Source organism: Telopea speciosissima, chromosome 4, assembly GCF_018873765.1.
Source record: "Telopea speciosissima isolate NSW1024214 ecotype Mountain lineage chromosome 4, Tspe_v1, whole genome shotgun sequence".
NCBI classification, from domain to species: Eukaryota; Viridiplantae; Streptophyta; class Magnoliopsida; order Proteales; family Proteaceae; genus Telopea; species Telopea speciosissima.
This window is the reverse complement of record NC_057919.1, coordinates 67,816,530-67,843,591: the sequence shown is the minus strand read 5'-3', so window position 1 is coordinate 67,843,591 and position 27,062 is coordinate 67,816,530. Positions and strand designations below refer to the sequence as shown.

Sequence of the window (27,062 nt, the reverse complement as noted above, 5' to 3'; positions counted from 1 at the left end):
TAAATCAAAACCGCATCGAACCAAAACCGATCAAACATCAAAGTTTTTTAATGATTTGATTTTGATCTCACCATTCCCAGACTGAAACCGAGCCGAACCGACCGTTTGACGCCCCTAACATCCATGGTCATATAATTTTACCTCTGGGTGTGATTAGCCAATTGAACAAGTAATTTGATATTTTGTTGTCCTTATAGTGGTAAAATTACCGAACCACAAATCCACAATGGTGATTAAATTTGATTTTTCAAGTGAAAGTCCAACTAACAACCTGCTGCCGCCGGCAGTTGTTACTTGTTATTCTGTTGCTGTGTGTGTGTGTTGAAGGCTTGTTGAAGAATTAAAAGCTGAGAGAGAGAGAGGGAGAGAGGGAGAGAGGGAGAGAGGGAGAGATGTCTTCAATCGTCGTGGTTGCAGAAGAACCAACTCCTCTTCTACAGTCTTCTTTATCTCATGCTCCAAGTAGAGATTCCGTTGCAGTAGACGATCATGACATGATTCCTACGTCATCGTTGAACGAGCAAGATAGAGCAAGTCCTACTGCTATCGATCATAATCAACGAATTTTCTCTCTCGATGTCTTTCGAGGTCTCACTGTTGCGGTACACGCCTCAATCTTCCTAGTGTCGCCAACAAAATTCTTTGAGAAATTTATTTTCATGTATCTCTATTTATATTTTCTTCAGTTGGAGTGAAATTATTTTGGTTTGGAAGCTGGAAATATCGTTGACCCTAAAAAAATTTGTTGGTTTCAGTGACACAGAGTATTTTATGAAATTCTGTAGCATTAATATGTTTTGCTAAAATAGTTGCAAATGTGATCGACCTACTGATGTGAGTGTATGACAGTGTATCTGTAATACAGAAAATCTTTTGTCGGTCTGTGTGAAATGCTGAAAATTTAGTTTGTCAAAAGATTTGAGTGTTCACTGAAAAGGGAATTTGGCAGAGTTCCTTGTTGACTTCTTGGTGGCAGCATTTTAAACCTCTTTTGTGCAGAGCAGTGCGAGCACTGCAATGCATTTAAGTGCCATGGATTAGCAATAATATAGGTAGGATACATGGACATCAAACTTGAAAGAATAGGAAGGGAGTCACCATTCGTGATTCTGCATGTGGCTACGCAGGCATGAAAACTATCCTTAATGCCTCTGATTAATTACTCAACTTTTTACATTTGGCCCCTTAATTTTTGAAGGCAGGCTATTCACTTGCATCAAATTTGCTTTTTTCAGTGGACCATGTACCAGGGTCCCAAGCCATTTGAACTTTGTGCTCATTTTTTAGTTTTCAATTTTAGATTGTATTCTTATGTAGGTTAATTTATGTTGATTTATGTGAGGCTTGATGTATTTTATGATAGGTTCCAGCTGTACATGTTCATTTACTTTTCAAACGTCAGAGATTAAGCTTTTTTATTTATTTTTTAAATAATAAAATTTCTATGTTATTCTCAGAGTTTTTATTTGGGTCCTTGTATGATGGGTCAAAACGGCATTGTTCTACTTGATTTTGGCATTATTTGATTTTTCCAACTTGTTATGAAGCCAAAATCTTGTGAATTCAAGTTGGTTTTGTAATCTCCGGCCAGAGTATTACTAGATATCTACTAGGAATAAAAATTTGACATGATTTTTATTTTGAGATTCTGGCTTAATTTGACGTCCAAGTGTCTCTGTATACCTAAATGTTCTTCGACTTATGATGATAAGTGGGATGGGGAATCTAATGAGTCCAAGAAGAAGGACTTAGCCTTGAGCTCATCTTATTGAACACAACTCCCCTGCCATATTTTTCAATTGCTTTAGAGAATTATTCTCAATTTTGATTTCCCCCCCTTCTTTTGGGGAGGGGTGGTGGGGTGGGATTTGGTTCCAAGTCTTGAGGATGACAACCCAAAGGCCTTACCGATTCTAGAAACACTAGGTGGGATTGCTTAGGTGCTGTCACTACATCCTCGTCCTCTTTTTTTTGTGACTACATTGCAATTCCCTTGTTATTTAACTGAAGTTCTTACTTGAGCTTCCAATCAGGGTGTTCTCTCGTCAAAATCCAAGCATTTGCTGAAACCCTAACTTCCCAGTCTCAACATACTAAGGTTTTCCTGCTGAAATTCAGACCAGCAACTCATATGCCAAAATCCATCAATTGTGCAGCCTCCAAAGCTTTTTTGCTTGTCTCATCTAAACTAACATCCTTTGACTTCAGTTAATTTTTCCTCAAGAACCACAGCCTAGTTTTTGATATGCAACATCAATTCAATGTATTGTAGTCGTGTTTCTTTGGAACCATGGATTCCTACATCTCATGCCACAAAATGTAATGTTGCATTTACTTTTTCTGTGCTAGACATTTTGATTCTACATGAGTTTGGCGTGCCTACAAATTTTAACAAACCATGCATGTGGTGATCATTGCATGACCTAAATGATAGTAATAAATTCAGAGCTATTTTAATATTTGCTCATCAAACCCATTCTTGGGTGGGCTGACTCCTCTCTCTCTCTCTCATACACACACATACACACACCCACCTATGCACCCCTAGCAAGATCTTTACTCTTTGTTCTCTTCCCACTAAGGGGCCTCTTTTTCATAAGGCTTTTTGCCTAATTGCTCTCTACTCAGCTCAACTAAGCTTTTAATTCCGTGCTTTTTTCTTTTTTCTTTGGTTTTTTGATTCATCCAGTTGATGATTCTAGTTGATGATGCCGGAGGAGCGTTTCCATCCATTAATCACTCCCCATGGTTCGGTGTTACCCTTGCAGACTTTGTAGTGCCATTTTTCCTTTTTGGTGTTGGTGTTTCCATTAGTTTGGTATTCAAGGTAAATTCTAGATCTCTCACTTGAATTTAGAGGTACATATATTTGGTTTAATTTCATGAAGATTACTAGGGCAAAACCCTATAAAATCCTCTTTAGTTGTGCTTACATTTACATTGAAGGAACATGAAGCAATATTTTTCATTTGTATTGTTGTATAAGATTCATCTAAAGTGCGGTTGATCTTTAACTTTATTTTCTGACAGTAATGAGAGTTTCTATTTTCTCACACTAATGGAGGTTTACTTTATTTGGGATACTGAAGAGGAGTTTAACTCATTCTCTGCTTCCCTAGGAAGAAAAAATACAGTATAATGTGGGTCAGTAAGGCATTTATCTTGTTGATTGTTCATACATATATATTAATTTGGCAGAAAGCAAAGTTGCATAAAGTGGGGCTACTTCAGATAATAGGATTTTTAACCCCTTTTTTTTAGTTCTTTTGGTCTTTAGTCAATTATTTAGTTTCCTTTATAATATTGCATTGTTTTTTCAACTTGGTCTTTTATTGTGCCTAAATTTCTTGGAACATCTCTTGTATTTTGCATATGAAATGTAATAGATGATTGGATTGAACAGATGTTTTATTACAGTCATCCATCAAGGTCGATCTAGTGATTCTCTAATGCATCGGTTCTTTTTTTCAATTGGTGCTCTCCTAAGGCCCAAAATAAGTTGAAACCAGGAGATGCTTTGATAGAGAGGAGTCTTCTCTCAAGCGCTGACATAACAAAATTCTTTTTTCCCCCCTGTAGGGCACCGTATAGAGTTAGTAGAAAATTTATTGTTTGAGGAAAATAATGGTAAACTTATCCTATATTAAATACTCATTAATTCTTGAGAAAGAAAAAAGGGACCAAAACTCGTTTATTTTCGCATGGTTGTGTGCATGCATGTATTAAATGTGCTTTCATGTGATTACCATTTACCAAGGCCATCTTCAAAAAATCAATATTGACCTCTTTCTAGTTGCACTTGTTGGATCTGTTTCTGCTGATAACTTATCAACTTTTTCTGAATCATGTGACCATGACTAGTTTTCTGGTTGGGAAAAATTTTCTACATTTTTTACTCTGCCAACCACATGAATGGCTAATTCCTGCACTATATCAACCACAGACAAACTCCAGAGTAATAATGACTTTAGAATTTTAATGAAATCAGTATCTTGATCTTTGTTATGAATTTGACAAGCCTTCTGGTTGATTAGTTGATCAATAATCATATTTTAATATTCTTATTTTAGTCAATCATGGTTTTTTTATTTCCCGTTGAGTTTCTTATAATAAGATTTCCTTCATTGCCATTGTTCTGATAATTTTCCCTTAACTGTACCAGAATGGATAGAAGCACAACATGTGTAGACAATGTTTTAAATTCTTGTTGATTATTCTATTTTAGATTTTTACTCCAATAACTCATTGTTTTTAGTATATCTTTTTAATTAGCTACCATCTTGATTTATAATGCTATGTAGAAACACTCTAATAAATCAATTGCAACAAAGAAGGTTATACTGAGGTCGGCTAAGCTCTTTGTCTTGGGGGTGCTGCTGCAAGGTTTGTCTCTTCCCACCTCAGCAAGTTCTTCTATGTACTCAATATCTCAACTTCTTGCACACTGCACATTATAAGAACAGTGACTCCTAGGACCTTTATTATTTAATCAATTGAGTTCTATTGGTTTAATGATGCTATTTGTTTTAGTTCTCTCTCTCATTAAAGGTTCGGGCTGCCAAGGCAAATGCCCGGTTTGAGTCTTGAGGGCGGCCACTTTGCACAAAATGCCAAAGGTTAGGACTGACTCCAAACTCACCCCCCAGGACCCCGCATAGGTGGGACCAGCACTGGATAATGGCCCTTTTTAGTCTAGATATGCATATTTCCATGTGTATTTTGTGATAATGATAATATTTCTACAAGTAGAAATTACTCCATTTGCTCAGTATGGAAAATAGAAACTCACTGTCGTACATAGGTATTAGGTTGCCGAGGTGAGTCATGGCAGTGGCCAAGTGCCTTGGCAACTAGGCAACGCCAAGTTGAGCACCATATTTGGATAACATCATGACCAGTCCAGTTATACATGCCAGTTCATAGGTTCATTTTCTTCTGGTTAACCTCTACAAGTCGTATGTTGGTACTTCAGAAAGAATATACTAACCAGCACTTGCATTCCTGATTTGGTTGATATTTCTGACTCAAATATCACCTCTCATAAGACTCATAACTAATTGAATTTAATAGCTTCATGTTCAACTGCTTGTTAACCATGAGCTTGGCACTGTTACTGCTACTAATGTGTTGCATATTTCTAGGTGGGTACTTCCATGGGCGTAACCATTTAAGTTATGGAGTTGACATAGAACGTATACGGTGGCTAGGTGTACTACAGGTAGTAGTTTTAAATAGACTATCAGTTTGAATCTTTTCCTATGTTCCTCTGTTCCTATTTGATTTCGTGGATAAGGACTTTTTACTCAGCTCATTTGAATGGTTTTCAATGTCATGGTGTTTCTTTATTTCTTTGTTGGTACCATGCTCTTCTCTTTGTGATGTTGTGATATTGATCTTATCTTTGATTGAATGTCCATCCATTTTGCAATGCATTTCATAGGCTCAGACATTGGTGTTGTCATTCATCTGGTTGTAAATATGCTAATCGCAAATAGAAACTTGTACTAGGATAATTGATTCATAGCAATAGTTTAAATGGAACTCACATGATCCTCAACTTTGAAATGGAATATATTGAAGAGTTTAGGTAAGTCTTAGCTTATATCATTACATACGCTTGATACATAATGTATGAGCTACAGTCTTATGTGTAATGATATGCACTCATAGTAAAGGTCTTCAATGCCTTGACACAACCTAGGATGTCTAATATAGCACATTAGAATGCAAAGGTGAATCAAACTTATATTATTAGTATTGTCTATTTCCTACTTGAATACTCAACTCAAGAAAGCCATATCCCAGGTAGATAGGGTGTCTACCCAAATCCTGTTTTGCCTCTGCTCTATTTAAAGCCATTTCAGCTGTTCGATCACCCATTTCAATGTCCACCAAATTATAGATTCGTGGCCTGTTTCATATTGGCAATTTGAAAGCTAAAAGCCCCTTCTCCACAAATTCCTAAACGATCCAAATATTCAAAAAATAAAAGAAGGATATTTAAGTTACATTATTGTGTAATTTGAGGCTATTTTCTGGAATATAGGAAGAAAATGCATGGAAATTTCACCATGAGAAGATTCTATACATCGGCTAATTCTGCTTTATTCTTGAACAGAGAATCTCAATTGGATACTTCTTAGCAGCAATTTCAGAAATCTGGCTTGTTACTGATACTGTGGTGGACACTGCAACTGCTTTTGTGAAAAAGTACTACATCCAGTGGTTAGTATTGGTGTTTGGCATTCCACTTCCACTACATGTGTCACTGGTTTGTTCCATGTATTCTTAAATATCACATCCTTCTGTGAGCGAGTTATGGCTGCAGAGAATGCAGATAAGTACTGTTAGAAGGAATTTTGATTCTAATGATAAATATTAGAACTATTATGTAATTTATTTCCTCTGACAAATATGTAGGGGAATCCTTTTGAGAATGGTACCTCTGCTATGTTAATAGACCTCTCAAGCCTTAATTCCAACTGAAGTTGGCATTTCAGCTTTTATCACATGCTTACATGATTTTAAAGTAAGAAACTGAATAAAGAAGTAGGATCTTCCAATCCTTGATTACATTTATGGAACCAACTTAATTGGGAATAACCTATTGCCAATCTTGTAGGAAGGAGAGCCTCTGGCTGGTCTCAGATCAGCGTAGAACTGCTGCTGATAAAATAAAACTGTTGCTGAAGGCTATGAGCATAGTTCTAATTCTCGTTTCGGTAGGCCATTTCGGTCAGACTGAAATGAGCGAAATACTGAAATTACAGCGAAACAATGTATTTTTGGCAGACTGTTTCAATTGGCCGTTTTTATGGGCAAACTGCCATATCAGGCTCCGATACCATAGTTGGCAAGGTGTTGCCTAGGCATCCAGGTGGCTGGATCTGGCTCCTTTCCTATGACCTGCCCCACCTCCCTCCCTCCTACCAGACACAAACAGGGGTGGACCCCACCCGGGCAGGGTGTTTGGGCGGGGGGTAGGGTGGTCATTTCGCCCCTCTTTGTGTTTGGTAGGAGGGAGGGAGGTGGGGCAGGTAGTAGGAGAGGAGCCGGACACCAGGTGGCTTGGTCTGGATTGGCGCCTTGGTCGCCTAGGCGATGCCTATGTGCCTTAGTGGTGTCACCTTAATTTTTGCCTTCCCTCGACCGCCTTGGTTCGTCTAGGCGCCATGACAACTATGTTCAATACTTCAAGGAAACCTTATTTTAGCCTATATAAACATAGGAAAAGAGAATGATACCAGGTCGCGTGTGGCGCGCGGCCCCTACGCCGAGACACAGGGCCGTGCAAAATGACCAATGTGCCCCCATGGGAAGGTGGAAGTTCCTGAGGGCATGACAGTCATTTCGCATGGCCCTGTGTCTAGGTGCAGGGGCTGCACACCACACGCGACCAGGTAGGATTCTTTCTCCCATAAACATATGTAAACTTTCATATTACAAGAAAAGTCACACAAAATGGTGTTTTGTATTTGCACCCTTGGTGGCAATAAACGTCGAACCCTATTATATAGCTTATGTAAAATTGCCTGTTCTACACATTGTTTTAGTACTAGAAGACAGAATAGGCAAGAAAAACAAGTAAATTATGCACCATGAATAAAGAAACATAATATTGATTAGTTATTTATCAAATAGTACAAACTACAAAGTACAGTTAACATAGACACCCAAGTCCCAATTATACCATATTGTCTGCTACTACCAACTATGACGTGCTGGATCAAGTCCACTCATGGTCCGATGGATCCGACATGCATTTCCTCCGACCACATAACAAATGTATGCCATGTTGCTGGAGTTACGCTGAGATGCCTGGGCTAGACCCTGAAATCGCTGTCCACAAGCAACATACCAAACTAGATGCTAAGCCCTTCATAACATGTGAAAAGAAATTGTGCGTAGTCCTCTACAGCTGTCCTATAAATGGCCTCATACACATACTAGAGATAAATTATCCTAGGGTATCGGTCACCGTAATTTGAAGAACCAGCTACTGAGCCACTGTGATTTGATGGTGTTGACAGCATGTATGTCTTGTGGGCTGGGTAGGAGAAGAAGCTGTTCACAAAGGATGATTCATTATGTCCCTGTGAGTGGACATCATACTCAAAACTGGGAACGAATGAAGAAGATGCATGCTCCTCCACGCCAGTGAAATGACCACATGCACTGAACTCTGACCACCTGCTCTCTTTGGCAAAGGATGGGGCATGCTGTCCCCTATACTCATTCCTCCAAGAGTGGTAGACAAGCTATCAATGTCCATACAATGAACCTGCTCATCTGGTCAGAATCGGTGACAAGGCCCTCTTGTGTAGCCTACACATGAGGAGGATGGATGTGCATCGTGGTCCGTATCCTGTGTGTCATGACCAAACTGGGTCTCCCTAGTGAATCAAATCGGCTCCGGGGATGCCTCCCACTCCTCCTGTGCCTGATCATACTGCTTTCAAAGTCCATATGCATCACCATCCCATCACAATCATTACCATCATTGTTGCTGCCACCATCATCATCGTCGTTGCAATCAGCTCCATGAGTAGACGGTGATGGTATACGAGTCTGACCACCTGAGGAAGTGGACCAGTCAGGGTCCTCATCATTCCTGTCAGGTGTGGGCTCAAATGGTTGGGGTGTTTGTGAGTGTATCCGACCCGTTGAAGCCATGTACCCATCCACATCAGTACCCATCTCACTGGCTATATGGGGGTCAGGCCTAGTCCTAGCCGGATCCATCATCGGCTCACCAATCCCTCACCCACTCCACCAAGGGATCCTCCTCATTTGACTCTAACTGGACAATTTCGGTGAGCTTGATCTGGTTTCTATCATTCTCCATACCCAAACATATGTGCTACATCTTCAGCCTCATATTGTAGTGTACATACACCAAGTCAGCCAGACGTTGGGAATCCAATCGGTTCCGCCTCTTTAAATGGATGAGCGAAAGTGTACTCTAGTTTCGCTCACAATCGAAGGCGTAACATGTATGGGAGACCACCTTGATTGCTATCTTCCTCAGTTTTTGTGCTGCACCCTTATACAACACCCACCATTCAGCTGCATTACAACAATAACATGTTATTTGCATTTCACAAGTTTTAATACAGAGGTTTGTAAGAGGATACGATACTGAACTGCGTACCAGCATCAGCATTTTCCCGCCCAGCCACTGCGGCAGAGGCTCCAAAACTCCTTAAGGCATCCCTAAAAATTTTAATCTATATCCATTTGGAAATTTGTTAATGTTAGCAACCAATACCAGTTGGAGTAATTACTTTTTATATTCTTAATGAACTACATAACTCACCTCATTGTTGCAAATAGACTGTATTGTATCATGGGGCTCGAACTTGGCAACCACTTGCTTCACTACTTCTAGAAGATCCGGATTCAATCCAAGTCTATGGGTATCTTGATACTTCGGGTTTAAATAGTATGCTGAAAATTGACATATAGATATTGTCAATGTATAGTAATATATTCTATAAATTATTGTTTTAATATGGATATCGGTACAAGGGTATAATTGTTTATTAGGGTTTATTAATGTTGCCCTAGGGGTATTATTGTAACTTGCACCTCACAACATTCTATTATAAATAAAGAGGGCTTCTGTCTCATTGACATAAGTTCAATACCCCAAATCCATCATGGTATCAGAGCTAGGATCAACATTGGGATCTGAATCCTAATGGCCTCTGGTGTCTGAGATATAAAAATTTCATCATCAACCATCGGGTATTTGTCATGTTTTTTGCAAAAAATCATTTTGGGAGAAAGTGCATTACCTGGAACTGTTGAATGTTACCAAATCTTCACCAATGTACAGAAACTGATCTCTTTGGAGTGATGTGGCAACCCCCCAACAGTGTATTCCAGCAGTTTGAGGTGGTGATGTGACAAAAATCCAAGCAAAGGTGTTTTCTCCTTATCCAAGGCGAAACGAAACAGGCGAACTCGCGAAAGGATGTATTTAAGTGAACTGTTTTGTGCCGTTTCGCCACAAAACAGTCTGAATATTTTTGGTAAAATGAGTGAAATACTGACCGAAACAATGCATGCCTAGTGATTTGCCTACCATTTTGTCTCGGTAGGTTCGTAACTAGCAAAAAAAGCAAAATTTCAGCGAGATTTAGAACTATGGCTACGAGAGACTGCTAACAATCTGGTTTGGATTCCTCTATTGCACCAGAAGCTTCATGATTTAGAGGTTCCCTCTATAACAAGTCTTCCCATGACCTTTAGAAGTGCCTTCCATTGCAAGTCTTTCTCTACAAGGATTTTTATCCATTGCCACACCATTCTGATCCACCACCTCCTTGTTCAGCTAAATGTATGTGGGATAGTTAAGGCTTCCAGGAAGGCTGCTTTCTTTATGTGGGGTATGGACTACCATCCAAGTTATGTTGCTCACAGCTGATTATATCATGAGCATATGGTTTAGATTGGCAAAATCATGTTTTCTTGAGAGGGGTCAATATTGGCAAAATTGTTCTTGTTCGAGAACTATTAGAGGTGATAGTAAATAAGTATCAGGGGTAGTTTAGGAACTAGACTTCTAACTAGTTCCCTTATTATGTATTTTTAACTTTTTATGTCTTTTTACCTTTTACCTCCCTAGAGAGGTGATTGTAATACTTTTAGTAATTCTATTTGAGCAATATAGGTGTGTTGGAGAAGTCTCTCTAATACACACAACTTTCAACCGTAACTCTCTCGTCTTCCCTCTCTTGTCTCCTTCTTCTCTAACATCTTCCTTCCTTCTCCATTGTTTCCCTAATCTGAAACTCAACTAGAACAGCTCTGAAATTTTACACCATTTACTTATGCCCTTTCTCAATTGTAGTTTGGAATGATTCCCAACTTTATTTAAGGTTGATTGGGTACACTGGCTAACTTCATTAATCTTGTCCTACAATGGAAAGTTAAGAATCTTGGAGATGCAGGAAGAATTTAGCTTCAGTACCTTTCATAAAGCATTGGATTCTTTGGAATTGAAAAAGGAACTTACACATCGTTAATATGAAAGAAATCTAGATACAATTATATAAAGAATCTTTTGATACTCCTAATGTACGACTGTTGGCTTCCGAGATATATAAATGACTTCGAAGAATTTTTTATAACCCATTGTTGTTCTCTCTTGGGCATTCCAACTCACTTTGCTTATTTTTAGTTTAGTATTTTAACTTATCAGAAAAAAAAAAGGGAAAAAAAGATTCCATGTTAGAACCCTTTCTTTGTTTTTTTTTCTTTCTTTTTCCGGTTTTTAACTGCAAGTTCCACCAAAAGCTGCTATGTCACAAACTGCTAAGATATTTTGAAGGAACTTCCGTTTCATTTATAAATTGTTGATTGATCGTAGGGAATAAAGTTTCTATTGATTATCCTTCATTTATCTTACGATGTACTGACTTCATTGTTATTGATTTTATTAAATTTTTTTTTTTGAAGGATGGTTGCAATCTCACTATGCTTTCTGTACATGGGCTTGTTATATGGTCTTTATGTTCCTGACTGGGAATTTGAAGTTCCAAGCATAAATTCCTCCTCAGTGCCAAATTATGGGTCTGGTAATCAAATTGTGAGTAGGAATACCACAAAAATTCCACCTACTTCTTGAGAAGTTTGGAGCTGATGTGGTGCCTATGTTGAAAACTGCATACTTTTCTTCCTTCTCAAATCAAAATGTTCACAATTTTATCTTGTGTTTTGAATATTTAATTAACTATTTGTGTATGATAATAAATCTCATAATCTTTCATGCATTATATTTTTTTATTTGACCAATTAGTCATTTTGATCATAGTAATGCTTTGTTTATGTCATGTGTCAAGTTTCAGCCCAGTTGGAATTCACGACATTTTAGAGAGTAAGGGTTTAAAAAATGGTTGAAAAGTCCATGTTGAAAAGTTTTGGACTGCTAAAAATAGAAGGTGAAGAGTCCACAACATGGTGGGCCTAATGTAGTCCTAGATAGGTAGGAGACCTATTAAGAGCCAGATAACAGGATCAGAAGCAAAAGGGGTTGCTGGTTCGAATGGACAGCACTAGGTTTTAGGTTAATTCTAGGGTTTAGGATGGGAATTTGGGAATGGATCTTATATAGCTTTAATATGCACGTCTAGGAGGTCATTATGGGATAAAGATAATTGGATTTGGTTAAGTTTAAAATTCTACAATTCTAGACAGAATTGAGTTGCAGGTTTTGGGTTTAATGGAGTGGAGGAATGGAGGGGATAGAGTGGGAGTTATGAGCTGGATTTTAGATCGAGTGTCAATAATGATGTAAGGGATGTATGCTGAAAGTTTGGTTTGAAACTAATGGACAAATTTGCAGTTATGGAGGAATCCTAGTTAAGGTAGGAGTTGCAGGTTTAATGGAGATTAGGGTTTGATGGATGGAGGGGGGTGTGGACTAGGTCAGAGGATGAAGAGGGAAAGGATATCTGCAGGAAATTAAAATTACTTACTGGTTTGATCTCCTTCAAAGGTCGCAGCAGCAGCTTGAAGAAGCTTGATTGAATAAGAAGAAGGACCTCCCGATCTACAAGATGCAAGGAGTCGATCGGAGTCCACCAATCCCTTCACCTTGATATTACCCACAAGGTAGCCTTGATATTACTCACAAGGTTCACTCAACAGAGCAGAGCAGCAGCTATGGCAGCAAACAAAAGCTTTTTCATTAATTAAATTCGTATTTAATGCTGGCCTCCCTTACAAACTTATATAGAAGACTCAAAAATAGACTTAGACACTAAAAAGGAATGGCCTAACCCAATCCTTAACCTAGTAGGCAACTTAAACCAACTAGGAAACTAAAATACTAAAAGAAATAGACTCAAAACATGGCTGGACTTATAGAGTCCTAATCCAGCCCAACTTACATCACATGACCACTTAAGTTGTCACATGACCACTTAACCAAGTCACATGATCACTCAAATTTAACCAATTGGATGCAACCAATTTGAACCGGTTCAATTAAAAAAACATAAAAATAAACTAAGTATTAGGCTAATCCCGTATGCAACCTATGTACCCCTGGTTTAGACTCATTAAAGTGGCCTAATACATAGAAAACCCTTGGGAACAAAGACCCAACATGTATATAACCCAACCCTAGGCCTATTTCTAAAGAAATAAGCCAATTTCTATGATGAACCTGTATCAGGGCCATATGAGTGAGGCTGCTAGGTTTGACATGAGGCAATCCCATCTATCCAATGGATGAATGATCAAATCAGCCCTGTGTGTAGCAGAATTCTCTACCAGACAAGTGAACTCTTTTTCCTGTTATTATTGTTCATGTTGTTGTAAAATTTTCATTGGTCTCCCCGATGGGATCTGGGTGATCCAGCTGATCTAATCCAGTTACTTGAAACCATGCTTCCTGTGACACACTTGTGCATGTTTACTAGCATGTAAGAAGTTCTGTAGGTGGCTTGTCTAGATTTCTTCAGTAGACAACCTTCTCAATTTCAGTTACTTGAAGGGATTATGTGGCAAATTTAGGCCATTCGTTGAATAGGTGACCTTCTGAATTAGCCATGATCAGTACCTAGGTCTATGATGGGTCATGTCAGCTCCATGCTCACCTTGCATTTGACTTTTCACCTAGTAGTGCTGGAATTTCCTATGGAAGATAGCCTTCTTTTGTCACTTGTAGAGTGCTATTGGCTTAATGCACACGAATAGAAGATGAGATGGCGAACATGTGGAGGTTCTCTTGGCTCTAGACTTACATGGCATTAAGATTCTCGAGCTGTTCATATTCGTCTATAGAATTGTCAACCCCATATGTGTTTCTGTATGTTGAAAGGTCTGAGTTTTCCTTCAAGTGGGTTGGAGTTTACATATTAGTACTACAAAAGGGAATGAGTGCAGGAAAAGAAAATAGAAGATATTCCATAAAAAATTACATGGTGCGGGAATCATGAATGATTAGGAAACATGAGTGAAAGAGTGCAAGTAATAAGTTACAAACTAGGTAAAGAAGCGATTTTGTCCTTTTCCATTTGGACTTCTAGTTGTTACGGTTTTCTGGTTCAAAGAATCTAAGTTATGCCTTTGATATTTTTTGGTAGAATATTTGGTTTTTTAGGAAATGGTATGTAAATAGAGAGAGATTAGAACGACCTTTTGTTTTCCCAATATATATTGATTTATGAGTTAATCAATTAAAGGCCAAATATTGAAGTTGAGTACACATCCCAAATTTGATATACCTGTTCCACAGTTCTGTATTCAAAGTTCCCCATCTTGATCAAATATGTTTCTAATGTGGTTTTAGAAACAAGACACAAACCCTTTCGCTCAAAGATGTGTTTTGGGAAATGGTTGCTAATGTGGAAGTGGGATTCCTGGTAATCTGGGTAATGTAGAAGGGGTTCAGCTAAGAACCACTCTACGGTAGGATCGATGATAAGTTGCAGCAGAACATCAAAATTTCAACAATCAGAATTAGAAAGTGGACAGAATCTCGATATTCAGCCAAGTGATGGAGCTGAAATTCAGGTCGAGTGTAGGCCTTGGTTGGATGGATTAAGCCTCCAAGTTGGTGCTGATTCTAGTGGCCAGATACATAGAGATTGGTTACCAAATTAGAAGGTAAACTTAAAAAATAGAAGTTAAGTACTACAGGCCAAACCAACCAGCAGTAGGGCCTCAGGTTGGGATCGAGTGTAGGTCTTCTTGATAGGGATCAGCCCTGCAAAACTCAGCCAATTCTGATCAGTGGTTGCTGAGTTATGATCTTCACAAGTTGCAGCAGCAAGACTGAATCGCAGGAACAACAACAGTCTTCTATTACTTGAGTATAGCAACAGCAGCCTTAGGAGTTGGTATGGATGTCTTCTAGATCTTCACAGGTTGTTGTATCTGCACTTAGTTGCAGTCAATAGGAGGCAGCAGCAGGGGAAAACTTGATTGGGGGTTAAGGGAGGCAATAAAGGAGGTAGAGAATAGAAGATAGAAGAGAAGATAGGAGGGGATAGGGGGATTCAGCTCTCTCAGCCCTTGATCCTCACAATTGGACAATAACATTTCACAAAAGCAAGCTTCATTCATTCATAAAATCGTGGGGTGCCTCTATGGGGAGGTTACAATACATAGAGGCCCAAGGATTGAGCTCCAAAATAGAAGCACAAAATTTGAATGTCCCTTATAAGGCTGAGACTTGGGTTACAAGTAATGAAACTAAAATAGAAACTCTAAGTTGCAAGGTTCAAAATAGAAATGAAGTCTAATTAAAAATAGAAACTTAAGCCTACTTTCTAAATCTGAAATTAAAAACTAAACTAAACTTCTAAATCCCCACGCATAAAGCACCATGCAATCTGATCTTGGGCCCCACAGAATCTTCTAATAATATTGCCACCAAGGCAAAATAAGGGGCTGTGACACTGTTCACGTGAACAGTTTTTTGGCCTCTTTTTCATGTTTTGATCTACATAACTGGGCCGTCTTCATGTTTCTTGTTTCTTGCTTTTTGGGGAGAGTATTTGGTTGAATCCCCATGTCATCAATTGTGTTTGTTTGAGTTACTCCCTATCGTTTTTTTTTTAAATTAGTAGCTGCTCCCTTCTGTTCAACTTCTGCATTCCAAATGATTCAAAGCATGTTTTCCTTGATCCATGCTCCTTTCAAAATATTACAGTTGAGATGTCTGATCTGCGTTCTTGATGCATCTGCTTTTCCATGTAATAGAAATTCTTAGTTGTCTTCTGATTATGCATATGCTAAAGCCTACCAGGATGAGTTCTCGCACAGCATGGTTTGCTTTAAGCTCTCCTCTCTGTCTTTCTTGTTGTATTTTGCAGTCTAGTACTAGTATTTATTCTTCTTGGAGTTTCTTGAAAAAATAAGTGGAATACATCAAGTTTGCAACTTCTTAGTTAATACCATCGATTCATTTAACGTTTCTCCTAGTAGTTGCTACTATCTTCCTTATCCATTTCCCCCACCCACAGTTCAGGTTATCAGCATCGTATCAGCTGTATCCGGTATGTATCAATATCAACGGTACCCGATACCAATACTGTAGCGGTGGTATCGGTACAGGGGATGGTAAAACGGTCCAAAAAACCAAGGTATCGGTATTTTGAGGTGCAAAACGGTCCTATCTGGCCCGAAACAGCTGATCCATATTGGTATTGGTCGAGACCGATACAAATACCGATTTTGATAACTAAGACTATGCCCCCAACCTCTCAACCCAAAAATAAAAGCTGTTGGGAGGGATTACTCTTCATCTCAAGATATATCAGAACTTGTATTTTCAATGTTTTTATCATTCTGGGATTATTCATCATCTTGTCATAAAATATACTTTTCCTTGGTTATTAGGTCCATTGTGGAGTGAGGGGCAGTCTTGAACCTCCTTGCAATGCAGCTGGACTAATTGATCGGTTTTTTCTTGGGGGAAAACATCTGTATCAACATCCTGTCTATAGAAGGACAAAGGTTATTTGCTCTTATGATTGATTACTATTTTCCCTTGCATTTATAAATCTCTTTGCAAGACTATGTTTTCTCTGGAGTTATATCTTTGTCATATAAGCAGGAATGTAGCATTAAGTCTCCAGATTATGGACCTCTTCCACCAAATTCACCTGGATGGTGCCTTGCTCCATTTGACCCAGAGGGCATCTTAAGGTTAGTTAACGTCATTCTTGGCTAGTACATGATTTATTTTTTTTTACAGGAATATCATTTGCATGTTTGATCTAGAAAATTATTCAAGCTGTAGGACGTAAGGTATCTCACATCTATGTTTGGTGTTTTTTTTTAAGGAGAGGAAACATGACACAAGGCTTTGGTAGCACAGTTACTTCATTGTAGTTTTTTGAGTCCTTAAGAAATAAGATATAAAAATGATTTAATATAGCACATTTTATTTCTTTAATATATTTCGTAATAACTCAACAATACTGATGTGATTGTGGACCATTAGTACTTTTATAGAAAAATTCTGCCTAAATTTAAGAGCGGCTTTAAGATGGACAAAGGTTTATGATTTATGAGCTGTATTATGAAAATTAGATCCAGTAATCATTTGGTGGGTTTTGGAACTAAGTAGTTATTAATGCACTTGACTGTAAGTATGATGCAGTCATAACTAGTGTCAAAACAATTGGGGGAATGATGAGCCCACACATTGTGTATGTCGTCTACATTATTCGTGGATGATTTGACTAGAAATATACAATATGTAGTTACTGACTTACTGGTCTGGTAATGATATGGTTTGGACTGATGACATAATGGCAGGAGATAAATGCGAAATGAGAAGTTTGGAGAGATGCTTTTTTATCAGAAGGTTTTTGGATAATCCTAATAAAATAGACTATTTGAAGTGAATTTAGTAAAGTCGGGTAAGAAATGTAGAATGTTGAAGATTGATGACCAAGAAACAACCGATATGATCATTTGTGTTATTGTGGTTCAAGCATAGCAAGAAGGGGGATATTGAAGAAGAGTTGTTACTATAGAATTTGGGTTAGATGGATGAGATTGAGAATTGATTCTGGAGTGTTTGCATTCCATTAAAATAAAGTTTAAATTTTATTAGATTGATATAAGATCTGCATTACTTCGGGTAATCAAATAATGAATGACAAATAAACAAGATATACATAAAATGAATGTAACTGAGATGAGGGTATTGAGATTAAATATTAGCAAAAGATTAAGAAAGCAATAATCAGAAATAGTGCATTTGGGGAAACTTAGGATCTGTCTGGTAATTTTCCAAAAAAATGATTCTGGTGTTTTTTCTGATTCTGGGGGCAGAATTGAAACAGATTATGTATGTGTTGTCCGGTCCATTTCTGTGGTTTTTTGAAACAGACCGGGTGATATAATAGATTCTGACAGGGTTTTGAGAAACACCAAAAAGATGTTTCTCACATTTTAGAATTGATTCTACGAAATGTCGAAGTAACAACGTGGACTTAAGTGAATCAGGGGCATTGATGGAATTTACCATCAAAACATAACATTTCACTCAAACATAACCTAAACCGACTTTCTTCTTTGCAATTGCACATCCCTTTTCTTCCACATGTCCGACCACCACACCACTACCGTGGCATTATCACCATCTCCATCTATCCTTCCCATCTCCTATCAAATAACCCCAGCCTCTATCAACCATAACAGACACCTTCTCCCTCCATCTTCTTCCAAATTCCCAAACCCTAACCTACCCATAGCCACACCCCTTTTCTTCCATATCTCCGACCACCACACCACTACCGTGGCATTATCACCATCTCCATCTATCCTTCCCATCTCCTATCCAATAACCCCAGCCTCTATCAACCATAACCGCCACCTTCTCCCTCCATCTTCTTCCAAATTCCCTAACCTTAACCTACCCATAGCCACACACCCCTTTTCTTCCACATCTCCTACCACCATACCACTACCGTGGCTTTATGTTAAAAAATTATTTATCCACCCGTGTCTCCCTTTGGATAGTCTGCCGTGTTAGAGCTCCTGAATGATATTCATATTGTGTCCTCCCTTTCCTACAAGGTCGGCCTTTAAGAGAAAGCGGTTCCAACATGGTATTAGACCAGACAGGGGTCACGGTATCGAGTCCCCCTAAGAGCGGACAGGTGTTAAAAAATTATTTATCCACCTGTGTCCCTCTTTGGATAGTCCGCCGTGTTAGAGCTCCTATATGATATACATATTGTTTCCTCCTTTTCCTACAAAGTCGGCCTTTTAGAAGAAGCGGTTCCAACATGGTATCAGAGCAGGCAGAGGTCACGATATCGAGTCCCTCTGGGAGCGGGCAGGTGTTCAAAAATTATTTATCCACCCGTGTCCCCCTTTGGATAGTCCGCCGTGTTAGAGCTCCTGTATGATATACATATTGTTTCCCCCCTTTCCTACAAGGTCGGCCTTTTAGAGGATGCGGTTCCAACACATTATTACCAACACCATCGTTCCACATCTCAGTCGCAAGGTACACCACAGCATACTTGGAATTTCAAGAAGAGGAAGAATCGAGTCTGGTGGGTTCTTACTTGAAATTTCAATTTTTTACCAGGTTTACCGTACGACATTTGTTGGTACATAATTACTCAAGAAATCCAGAAACAGAAAAAATTGATTCTGACTCGGAACCAATTTTTTGAAATAGAATGGTTGCCATACAAATCCTTAGGAGTAGCACCAGTAGGTCCCAAGATGAGGGGAAAGTCAATTGAGGTGTTTTGGCCATGTGCAATGAAGACCAATTAGTAAACAGTGGGGAGTTATACAACAGAGATTGGAGGTTTTGTTACATGGACAAGGGGAACGCCAACAATAACTAGGCTATAAGTGGTGGTAAAAGACATAAATGCTTATAATTTTGACAGAAGAAATGGCCCTTGTTGAACTGGATTCAACACACTGAAAGGGGGGGGTGAATCAGTGTTTCAAATATCTTGTGAGCACCCACTTGAAGGTCCCCTTACAATGATAAAATGATTTGAAATATAAGCCCCACTTAATTACAGTCCATGACTAAGAATTTCAACTCATTTCAACTGTACTTAGACAAATACAAAGGGGGATTAGGGTTTACCAAAGTGAACTAGTCACTTGAATAACACCACTATCCAAGCTTCGATTTCACCTCCACTGGCTCCACACTATCCAAAACAATGCTCACCAATCAATTTTGAATGGTCCCAATGTTCGTAACATGCAATGCAAGCTTCTTTCAAATTCTGGGAATTCGGGGGTGTCTGGAGGTCTCCACAGCACTCCCACAGTGTTCCTCTCATTCTTGTAAACACAACAACAACTTGGATAACTCAATTTGGAACTAAAATGGCCAAGTTATGGCCAAATGAAGTTTCAGGGCAATTCGGTCAATTCTGACATTTTTTCGTGACATACCGGATGTTGTGAGGCGACCAGTGTGTGTTTCAGAACATAACGAGTCCAATTGGCTGGATTTTGAGCCGTTTGATCAAAGATTCGCCCACGTGAGATTTCAACCGCTGGATTGGGTACGTTCCGTCAGCATGAAAACCGACACACCATGGCCAAGAGAATGGAATCTGGGCCAGGTGTTTCATACACCCGTGCCACCCCAAAGTTATATCCATCACGCCGTTATGACACCATGCATCGCGGTCTACCAAATTTCGTGCCCCAGACCATTCAGCTTTCATACGATAGAATCTTGAGTGACCAAAGCTTCTATGTAGCAGCGGTCTGTGGCATACTATACTCCGGACCAGCCACTGATCGCACAAAAGAATCTTTCCGCTCGCTCTTGTCCTTGCTTTCCGATTGAAATCTGGCCCTTTGGATCCCCATCCGACGGCTTCCAAAACTCTGGAACTGACATGTGTCACATAAAAGTGTACTCTCAGGGATTGACTTCCTGAGAGCAACGCACGAAATCACTTCTGTTTGGATTAGATCGAACATATTGACTGCATTCCCATACTAGCTCAAAACCCATTAGGCCTTGATGCCTGGCATGGCCCACCCTCGTGCGGGGGCTTCTACGCTGCCCAGTGTGCGGGGGTCATACCCCTTGCCCCTGTGCCTGTGTGGTGCCATGAGGCCTCTTGGCTGCCGGCATGCATAACTGTGGTGCGTGGCCTGGCCTTAGGCCTCATGTGCCTTGAGCTGTGGCCGGCTGGCATACCCATGGGGCTGCCTTGCTGTGCAGCCTGCTGTAGCGCCATGGTGCCACAAGCTGTCTGCTGCCCACATGGCAGTGGGGCCTTGGCCCTGCTGACCTTGGCCTGCTGTGGCTAGCTGTCATACAATGAGCTTGCCACGTGGCAATTATTTTTTTGATTGCCACATTAATGTCAACTACTGTATCACATTTCCAACAATAGTACACCTCATTTTGAGCCATTTTTGCACGACGATACGGAAGCGTCTATAACTTCACCATACGGACTTGGATTGATGCAATTTCAGTTGCGTTGGAAAGATGACTCATTGCTCTACAACTTCCAGTTCATGCCATCTTCCAATTCTGCCATTTGGACTGCTGAAATTTGCTCCGAAGCCACCTTATCTGCATGAATCTCTAAAATAGCCACTCCATGCTCATGAACACTGCACCAAATCCTATCAAACTCCACCAAACACCAGAAAACACTTTCAATCCCTGCCAGATGATGCCAAAAGCTGTCAACTAAGCCTGAACACTGCCACACACACTCAAAACCTTCCAAACTGCTCAAACACTGCAAACAATGTACTGTTGCCAACAATGACAACACATACACTTTGAACACACTGTACACACTGTACATTGCCACAATTTCATAAGTCTAATAGCCCGAACTAGTGGATGGAAAAATATTCATATATGAGCCAGATAGTTTAGCACCAAAAAGGGGAAAAAGAAGAAGATAAAAAGGTAGTTTGAATAAAGCATAGTTGAGTTGAGTTTAGATATACGATATTTATAACTTGAATGATTATATTACATGCATATAAGATGTAAATACAGAACTAGGTCTGTGGACCGTTTTGTCCCTATGAAGATACAATAAATAATTAAAACTACCAACTAATAGGTTTTGAAAGAGCTTGATGTTTCAAAAGAAAAAGAGGGAGGGGGCAGGTGAACTATGAGCTCTGGCCATGTCTAAAAGCTTTAGAGATCAAAACAGTCGTGCACTAAGAAGACTTTTCTTCCATGCTTCACATCCCATAGATTTATACTACATATCTGATGCTTCAGGTGTGCATCACTATTAGGATCTGTAACCTGAAGAAAGATGGTAACCTTAATTGTCATGCTTGCACTGTACATCATCCAGCTTGAGGAACATGTTTACTTTCTCTACTTTTAATAAATCAAGGATTCTAAAACCATGGATGTAAGAGTGAATCATTATTATCTTGCCTTTGATGCACTACCCACTACGAGGAAATTCGTCAAAAAATATTTTCAAGTGAATTAGAATGCTTAGTAAATTGCTTCAACACCTTCAATGCTGTTGTGCTCATTAACTTTATGAGGTAATAAGAATGAGTCATAATTTTGTTTTGGAGTGATACCATTATACTACTTCCATCAAGTGTAATAGAAGTGCTGATATATAATGGTGTCTTTTAGTTTTTCTGTCAGCTTCTGGTAGAATGATGTCTCTTTTTTTTTTTTTTCATTTTTTCTTCTTGGTATATTATGTTATTTGAATGCTAACTTTTTCCTGATGAATCTAATTTTCAGTTCGCTGATGGCTGCAATAACATGTTTTATCGGGTTGCATTATGGGCACATAATTGTGGATTTTAAAGTATGATCCATTTCATTGGTGCTTATGCTTTTAAAGTTAAATTGTCTATATTTGAAACCATAAAAGTCACTAGGCATTTTATCTTATGTCCCTAGATTTCTTTAGCTCATGTCTATGCTTGTTTGCAATAGAGGCACACACAAAGGTTCTTCTTGTGGTCAATGTCATCTTTGCTGCTACTACTCTCTGGATATGTTATGGAGGTCCTAGGTATTGTTGTTATTTTGCGTAGACTTCTTGCATGACATATTATAACAAGGCTCATTTGTGTTTTCTCTGACTAATGACTGCTTGTGTTCATTCCTTTTTTAGGTATTCCTTTAAGTAAGCCACTGTACACATTGAGCTATATGTGCATCACAACGGGAGCATCAGGCATCCTCTTAACGATAGTTTATTACATAGTGAGTTCAAATCATTATACCCATTGAAAAAAGATTCTTCAATATCGTTTAATTTTGGTATTAGGAAATTGGTAGTCTTTGAAACATATATTCTTGATGATAATATACTTCCAACAGTCTTAGATTTATCCATCAGGTTTGTCTTTATTGCGGTAAGAAAGATTTTGGAGTGTATTTTTTTATTACTGTGGAAAGCCATATTGCAGGCACCTGAATATTAAAGATGTGTAGTTTTTTTGAGGATTTTTTCAAACTATTTTTCACTTCTTTTATTCTCTCTTTAAAAAGTGTCAAGGGTAGACCAGTTCTCTCATAAATTAGTTAGACATTTTTTTAATGAGTGAAAAGTAGAGACTCAGGTTCGAAAAAAGAAATCTAGAGGTGCTAAATGGTGATTGTCCTCACATATTACCTTGTTCATGGCACACCTGCACTTTCTAATGTCTTGTTTCTCATAAATCAATATTGGGCACAAATGAATGAGATATTCAAACTGGAGAGAGGGAAAAAAAAGCTCGAGCTCCTAAGAAGTGAGATGACCTAATGTGCCCTTTTGTTGACACAGAGCCACCCAATGAGGTTGAAGAATTAAATTGTACCACCAATATCCAGCTTTTTTTGTTAAGTTTAAGATTTGTCCTGTTATGGGGAAGAGTGAGTTTCTTAATGAGGTCAGATTTGAGGAACTCAACTTGGAAAGAAAATAATTTTGTCAGCATTGATCTTCGTGGCATACGAGCAAAAGGGCAGTTGAAATCCTTAAAAATGAGAGATTGGGAATAATTTGTGTCGAGTTATTTCAGGGGCTGCAAGAAGTAGATCAGAATGGGGATGAAGTTTTGAATTTCTATTGAAGAAGTAAGAGTGTTAAGGTTGTGTCAATTTTATCAACCGAAGCAGGAATGCTTCACTTATCAGAGAGAGGGATTAGGGATTCTCTGGTGAAAAATCTCAAATTATTTTCCCTTTTTTAGTGAAGGGGGTAATAGTGCAGGTTGGCATCTACCCCTGCTGGGGGCATTGAATCCCTGTATCTTGAGGTGTGGCATTTGAGTTAGCCAAGGCCTTTCAGATTTGGGTGGCAGTAGTTTTTGTTTTTCCCATTACAGAAGTTTTACATGCGTTTGACATTTTTTGAGTGAAAAAAAGGCACTTTACAAAACTAAAAATTTGATTTCTAAAAAAAAAAATTAATATTATAGAAAATTATGACCCATGCATCAAATATTATTATTTATTTAATAAGACGTGGATTGGGCCCACAATTTATGTGTATATTGTCCGTTTTTTGGTCTATTTTTTTCAAATCTAAATGTCTAAAACCCAGACTGTCTGTTTTCGATTTTTTGCTGTTCTCAAAATGTTTTGACCGTATGTTTGACCATCCCATCAAATTTTGAGCCATTTTAAACATGCCATATCAAACAATTTTTTTTTTGCTGTTCCCGTTTCAACTAACTATGATCGAGACAAGTATCAGCCTAGTTGGGATTAAATAGGGGTCAAGAGGGGCAATCCAATCCTGACATCCGGTACTAAATCCTTGATTAAGACTTGCAGGCTGGACCCTTTTGGGCAGGGCTGGACCCTCTCCCCCTCCCCCAAAGTGTTGAAAATCCCTCATGTTATAGCTAATACAGCAAATTTCCATGTATATACATTACTCCCTCCCTCCCCCCCAACTATTTACCTCTTTCATTCATCTATTACATAAGTACCGGAGATCGAACACAATGAAATAGTGTACCTGGATTTTTTCCTTTGTTGAATAAATGAATGGTAAGCACTTCCGATACAAGGTTATTATCTTTTTGGTATCCATAGATGCCCTTTTCTGAGGAAGAAATAACTGGAACTGTTAATGGTAAATGGCAGGTTGGAAGATGCCTTTGTATTATGATACTAATATACTAGGTTTCTCACTGGAGAATAATTGTGATGCAGGTTGATGCCCAAAAATTTAGGAAGCCAACTATTTTACTTGAATGGATGGGGATGAACGCATTCATTGTCTATGCTTTGGCTGCCTGTGAGTTGTTTCCAGCAGCAATACAAGGCTTTTATTGGCGCTCACCTGAGAACAACGTGGTAACACTTCTTGATTAATTTTTCCAATAAACAGTAGCTTTAATGTTCTTCATTAATATTGTTTTGATTTGTTAGACATATATTGCTTTCCAAATTTTAAAGATGCCATTGAACGAAAGTTGCAGACTTTTAATTAATTAATTAAATTTTATTTTATTTTTTTTTTTTGGGGTGGGGGTGGGGTGGGTTGTGGATGAGGAAATAAAGAAGCAAACCATAGTTGTCATGGCGTCTAGGCGATCCTAAGCGTTGGAGGGGAAAAATCAAGGCAACACCAACAAGGCGTCACCTAAGCGACCATGGTGACTGGACGCCTAGGCGACTCCTTGACAACTATGGAGCAAACTTCCAGTAGGATTATTGACTCTAGGAAAGCAGTTATAGTTCTGAATTATGATTATTGTATTTCTGCAGGGAAGAGAAATTTGGTAATGTGGTGAATAGTAAAAAGTGATTAAAATACCATTCTTTTGCCTTCAATGTCGTACTTCACTATTATCATCTATTTTGATACCCAAATTCACATTTAGAACACTAACCCCAATTATTTTGTTGATCAAAGACATTTGACATTGATGACCATATTATAGAAATATCTTTAAAAAACTCAAAGCTATTAAATAGTTAGATAAATCTTTTTTATCTGGTACCAGAAATCTCCTTATTTTCAACTTCCTGAGCAGCAGGTTAAAAGGTCTAATCAAAAGGTTATCAATAGAACATTATTCTCTAAAGGAAACAACTGTTTGTGACGGTCATAAATATCAATTCATTAAATAAACGGAGCCCTTCTAGGGTGGTTCTGGTCCATCAAGTGCTTTGTCAAGGGGGACACAGTTTTGGGGGCCTCTAATATCCATAATTGAAAACATTATCATTGATCCAGAATATTTCACAAGAATTTGGCATTTCCTTATATTGGTTGGAGATTTCAATTGTTGCAAGCTTTTTAGAAGTGATCAAGCATCCGATACAAGAAGTTAAGATTCCCGAAGAGTTGGTTCATGATATGCTCAGCAGATTGATGATTTGGCAGTAACCTTCCGATTAAGAAGTGTCCAGACCCATTGATGGACATCGAAAGTTATCCACTCCAAATTTCTAAAGGCCATTGTGACCACAAGTGGTTCCCAACACCAAAAAAACTGCCAATACTCAAGGAGGCCTCACCATCGCAAGATGGCTCATGGGTTGACTTGGAAAGGTCAGCCCTGGTGGCGCTTCCAAGTACTTATTAAGGCCATTAACCCATTAGAATGTGGGCCCTACCCTTCCCAACTTTCTTGCTTGCACTTGCAGGGGGACTACAAATGGGCCCTTTGATGCAGCCATCCAATCCTGATCCTAGATTAGGAATCAATGGTTCGATTAGCTGCAACACAGGCCCAGGTCTAGGCTATCTTTTTGACAAACCAGGGTCTAAAGCTTGCTGGTTTTGATATTCCAACAGCCTGCGATGGGAAAAGAAAGTGAAGAGATAGGAGAGCTGTTTTGGTTTGTGAATAGTACCCTGAAGAGTACTAAACCCCAAGAGAATCAGATTTTTTTTTGGGTAGAAAACTGAGAACAGGGTATGAAGGCAATAATTTTGCTATTAGATCTACTGTAGTTATTTCAAAATGCATGTATTTTTTTCTTTCTCCCATCTTTTCAAACCAAACTCTAAGCTGCCTTTATATTAGGCATGTGTTCTGAACTAAATTAAAAATTGATGTGCAGGTAAATGGCACGGAGGTTTTATTGCAGACCATGCTTCAATCAATGAAATGGGGTACCCTAGCGTTTGTATTGCTTGAGATCTTATTTTGGTGCCTTGTTGCAGGCTTCCTTCACATGAAAAGGTTATATATAAAACTTTAGCTGGCTTGCTTCACGTGAAAAGCATATGTACAAAATTGTAGCTGCTGAAGGCAGTATATCTCTGCTCATGTCCTGGGTAATTCATTCCTGTTGATGCATCAAAATTATAATTCATTCCATTGGCTCTGTTCAGTTTAAATTAGGGATTACCTTGAATTGGGAGAAAACACCTTGGCTGGAGACTAACCATATACCATACCTTGGGTTGTGGGCTACTCTGGACCCAGCACGAATAGGTTGCTTTTACCGATACTGGACTGGCTTCCTAGTCATGTCGGCCTATTTTATTTTGGGCATAGCAAGCTTTTCCCCAATGGGGTCTAGTGTCAATCGTATGTTCATTGCTGGCCTCCCATGGGTGTTTTTAGATGTATTGAATCTTTTCTTTGCAGGTATCCAAAAATTAAAGAAAAAAATAATA

The 27,062-nt window shown here is 38.8% G+C and overlaps 1 protein-coding gene across 1 annotated transcript; it reads left to right on the top strand.

The window, feature by feature from the left end:
• The first annotated feature begins 311 nt into the window (after positions 1–311).
• LOC122657937 (heparan-alpha-glucosaminide N-acetyltransferase-like) lies at positions 312–26,760 on the top strand. The gene is made up of 13 exons (XM_043852736.1): positions 312–602; positions 2,690–2,827; positions 4,302–4,383; positions 5,142–5,218; positions 6,119–6,225; positions 11,464–11,593; positions 16,357–16,473; positions 16,574–16,665; positions 22,223–22,289; positions 22,421–22,499; positions 22,602–22,693; positions 24,638–24,781; positions 26,501–26,760. The coding sequence occupies exons 1-13, from the start codon at positions 393–395 to the stop codon at positions 26,639–26,641; spliced, it is 1,476 nt and encodes a 491-aa protein (XP_043708671.1). The 5' UTR covers positions 312–392; the 3' UTR covers positions 26,642–26,760.
• Positions 26,761–27,062: the final 302 nt, after the last annotated feature.

Coding starts and splice junctions, on each gene's coding strand:
- LOC122657937 (XM_043852736.1), top strand. CDS start 393: ATGTCTTCAATCGTCGTGGTTGCAGAAGAACCAACTCCTCTTCTACAG. Junction 603..2,689: donor TTCGAGGTCTCACTGTTGCG/GTACACGCCTCA, acceptor TGATTCATCCAG/TTGATGATTCTAGTTGATGA. Junction 6,226..11,463: donor AAAAAGTACTACATCCAGTG/GTTAGTATTGGT, acceptor TTTTTTTTGAAG/GATGGTTGCAATCTCACTAT.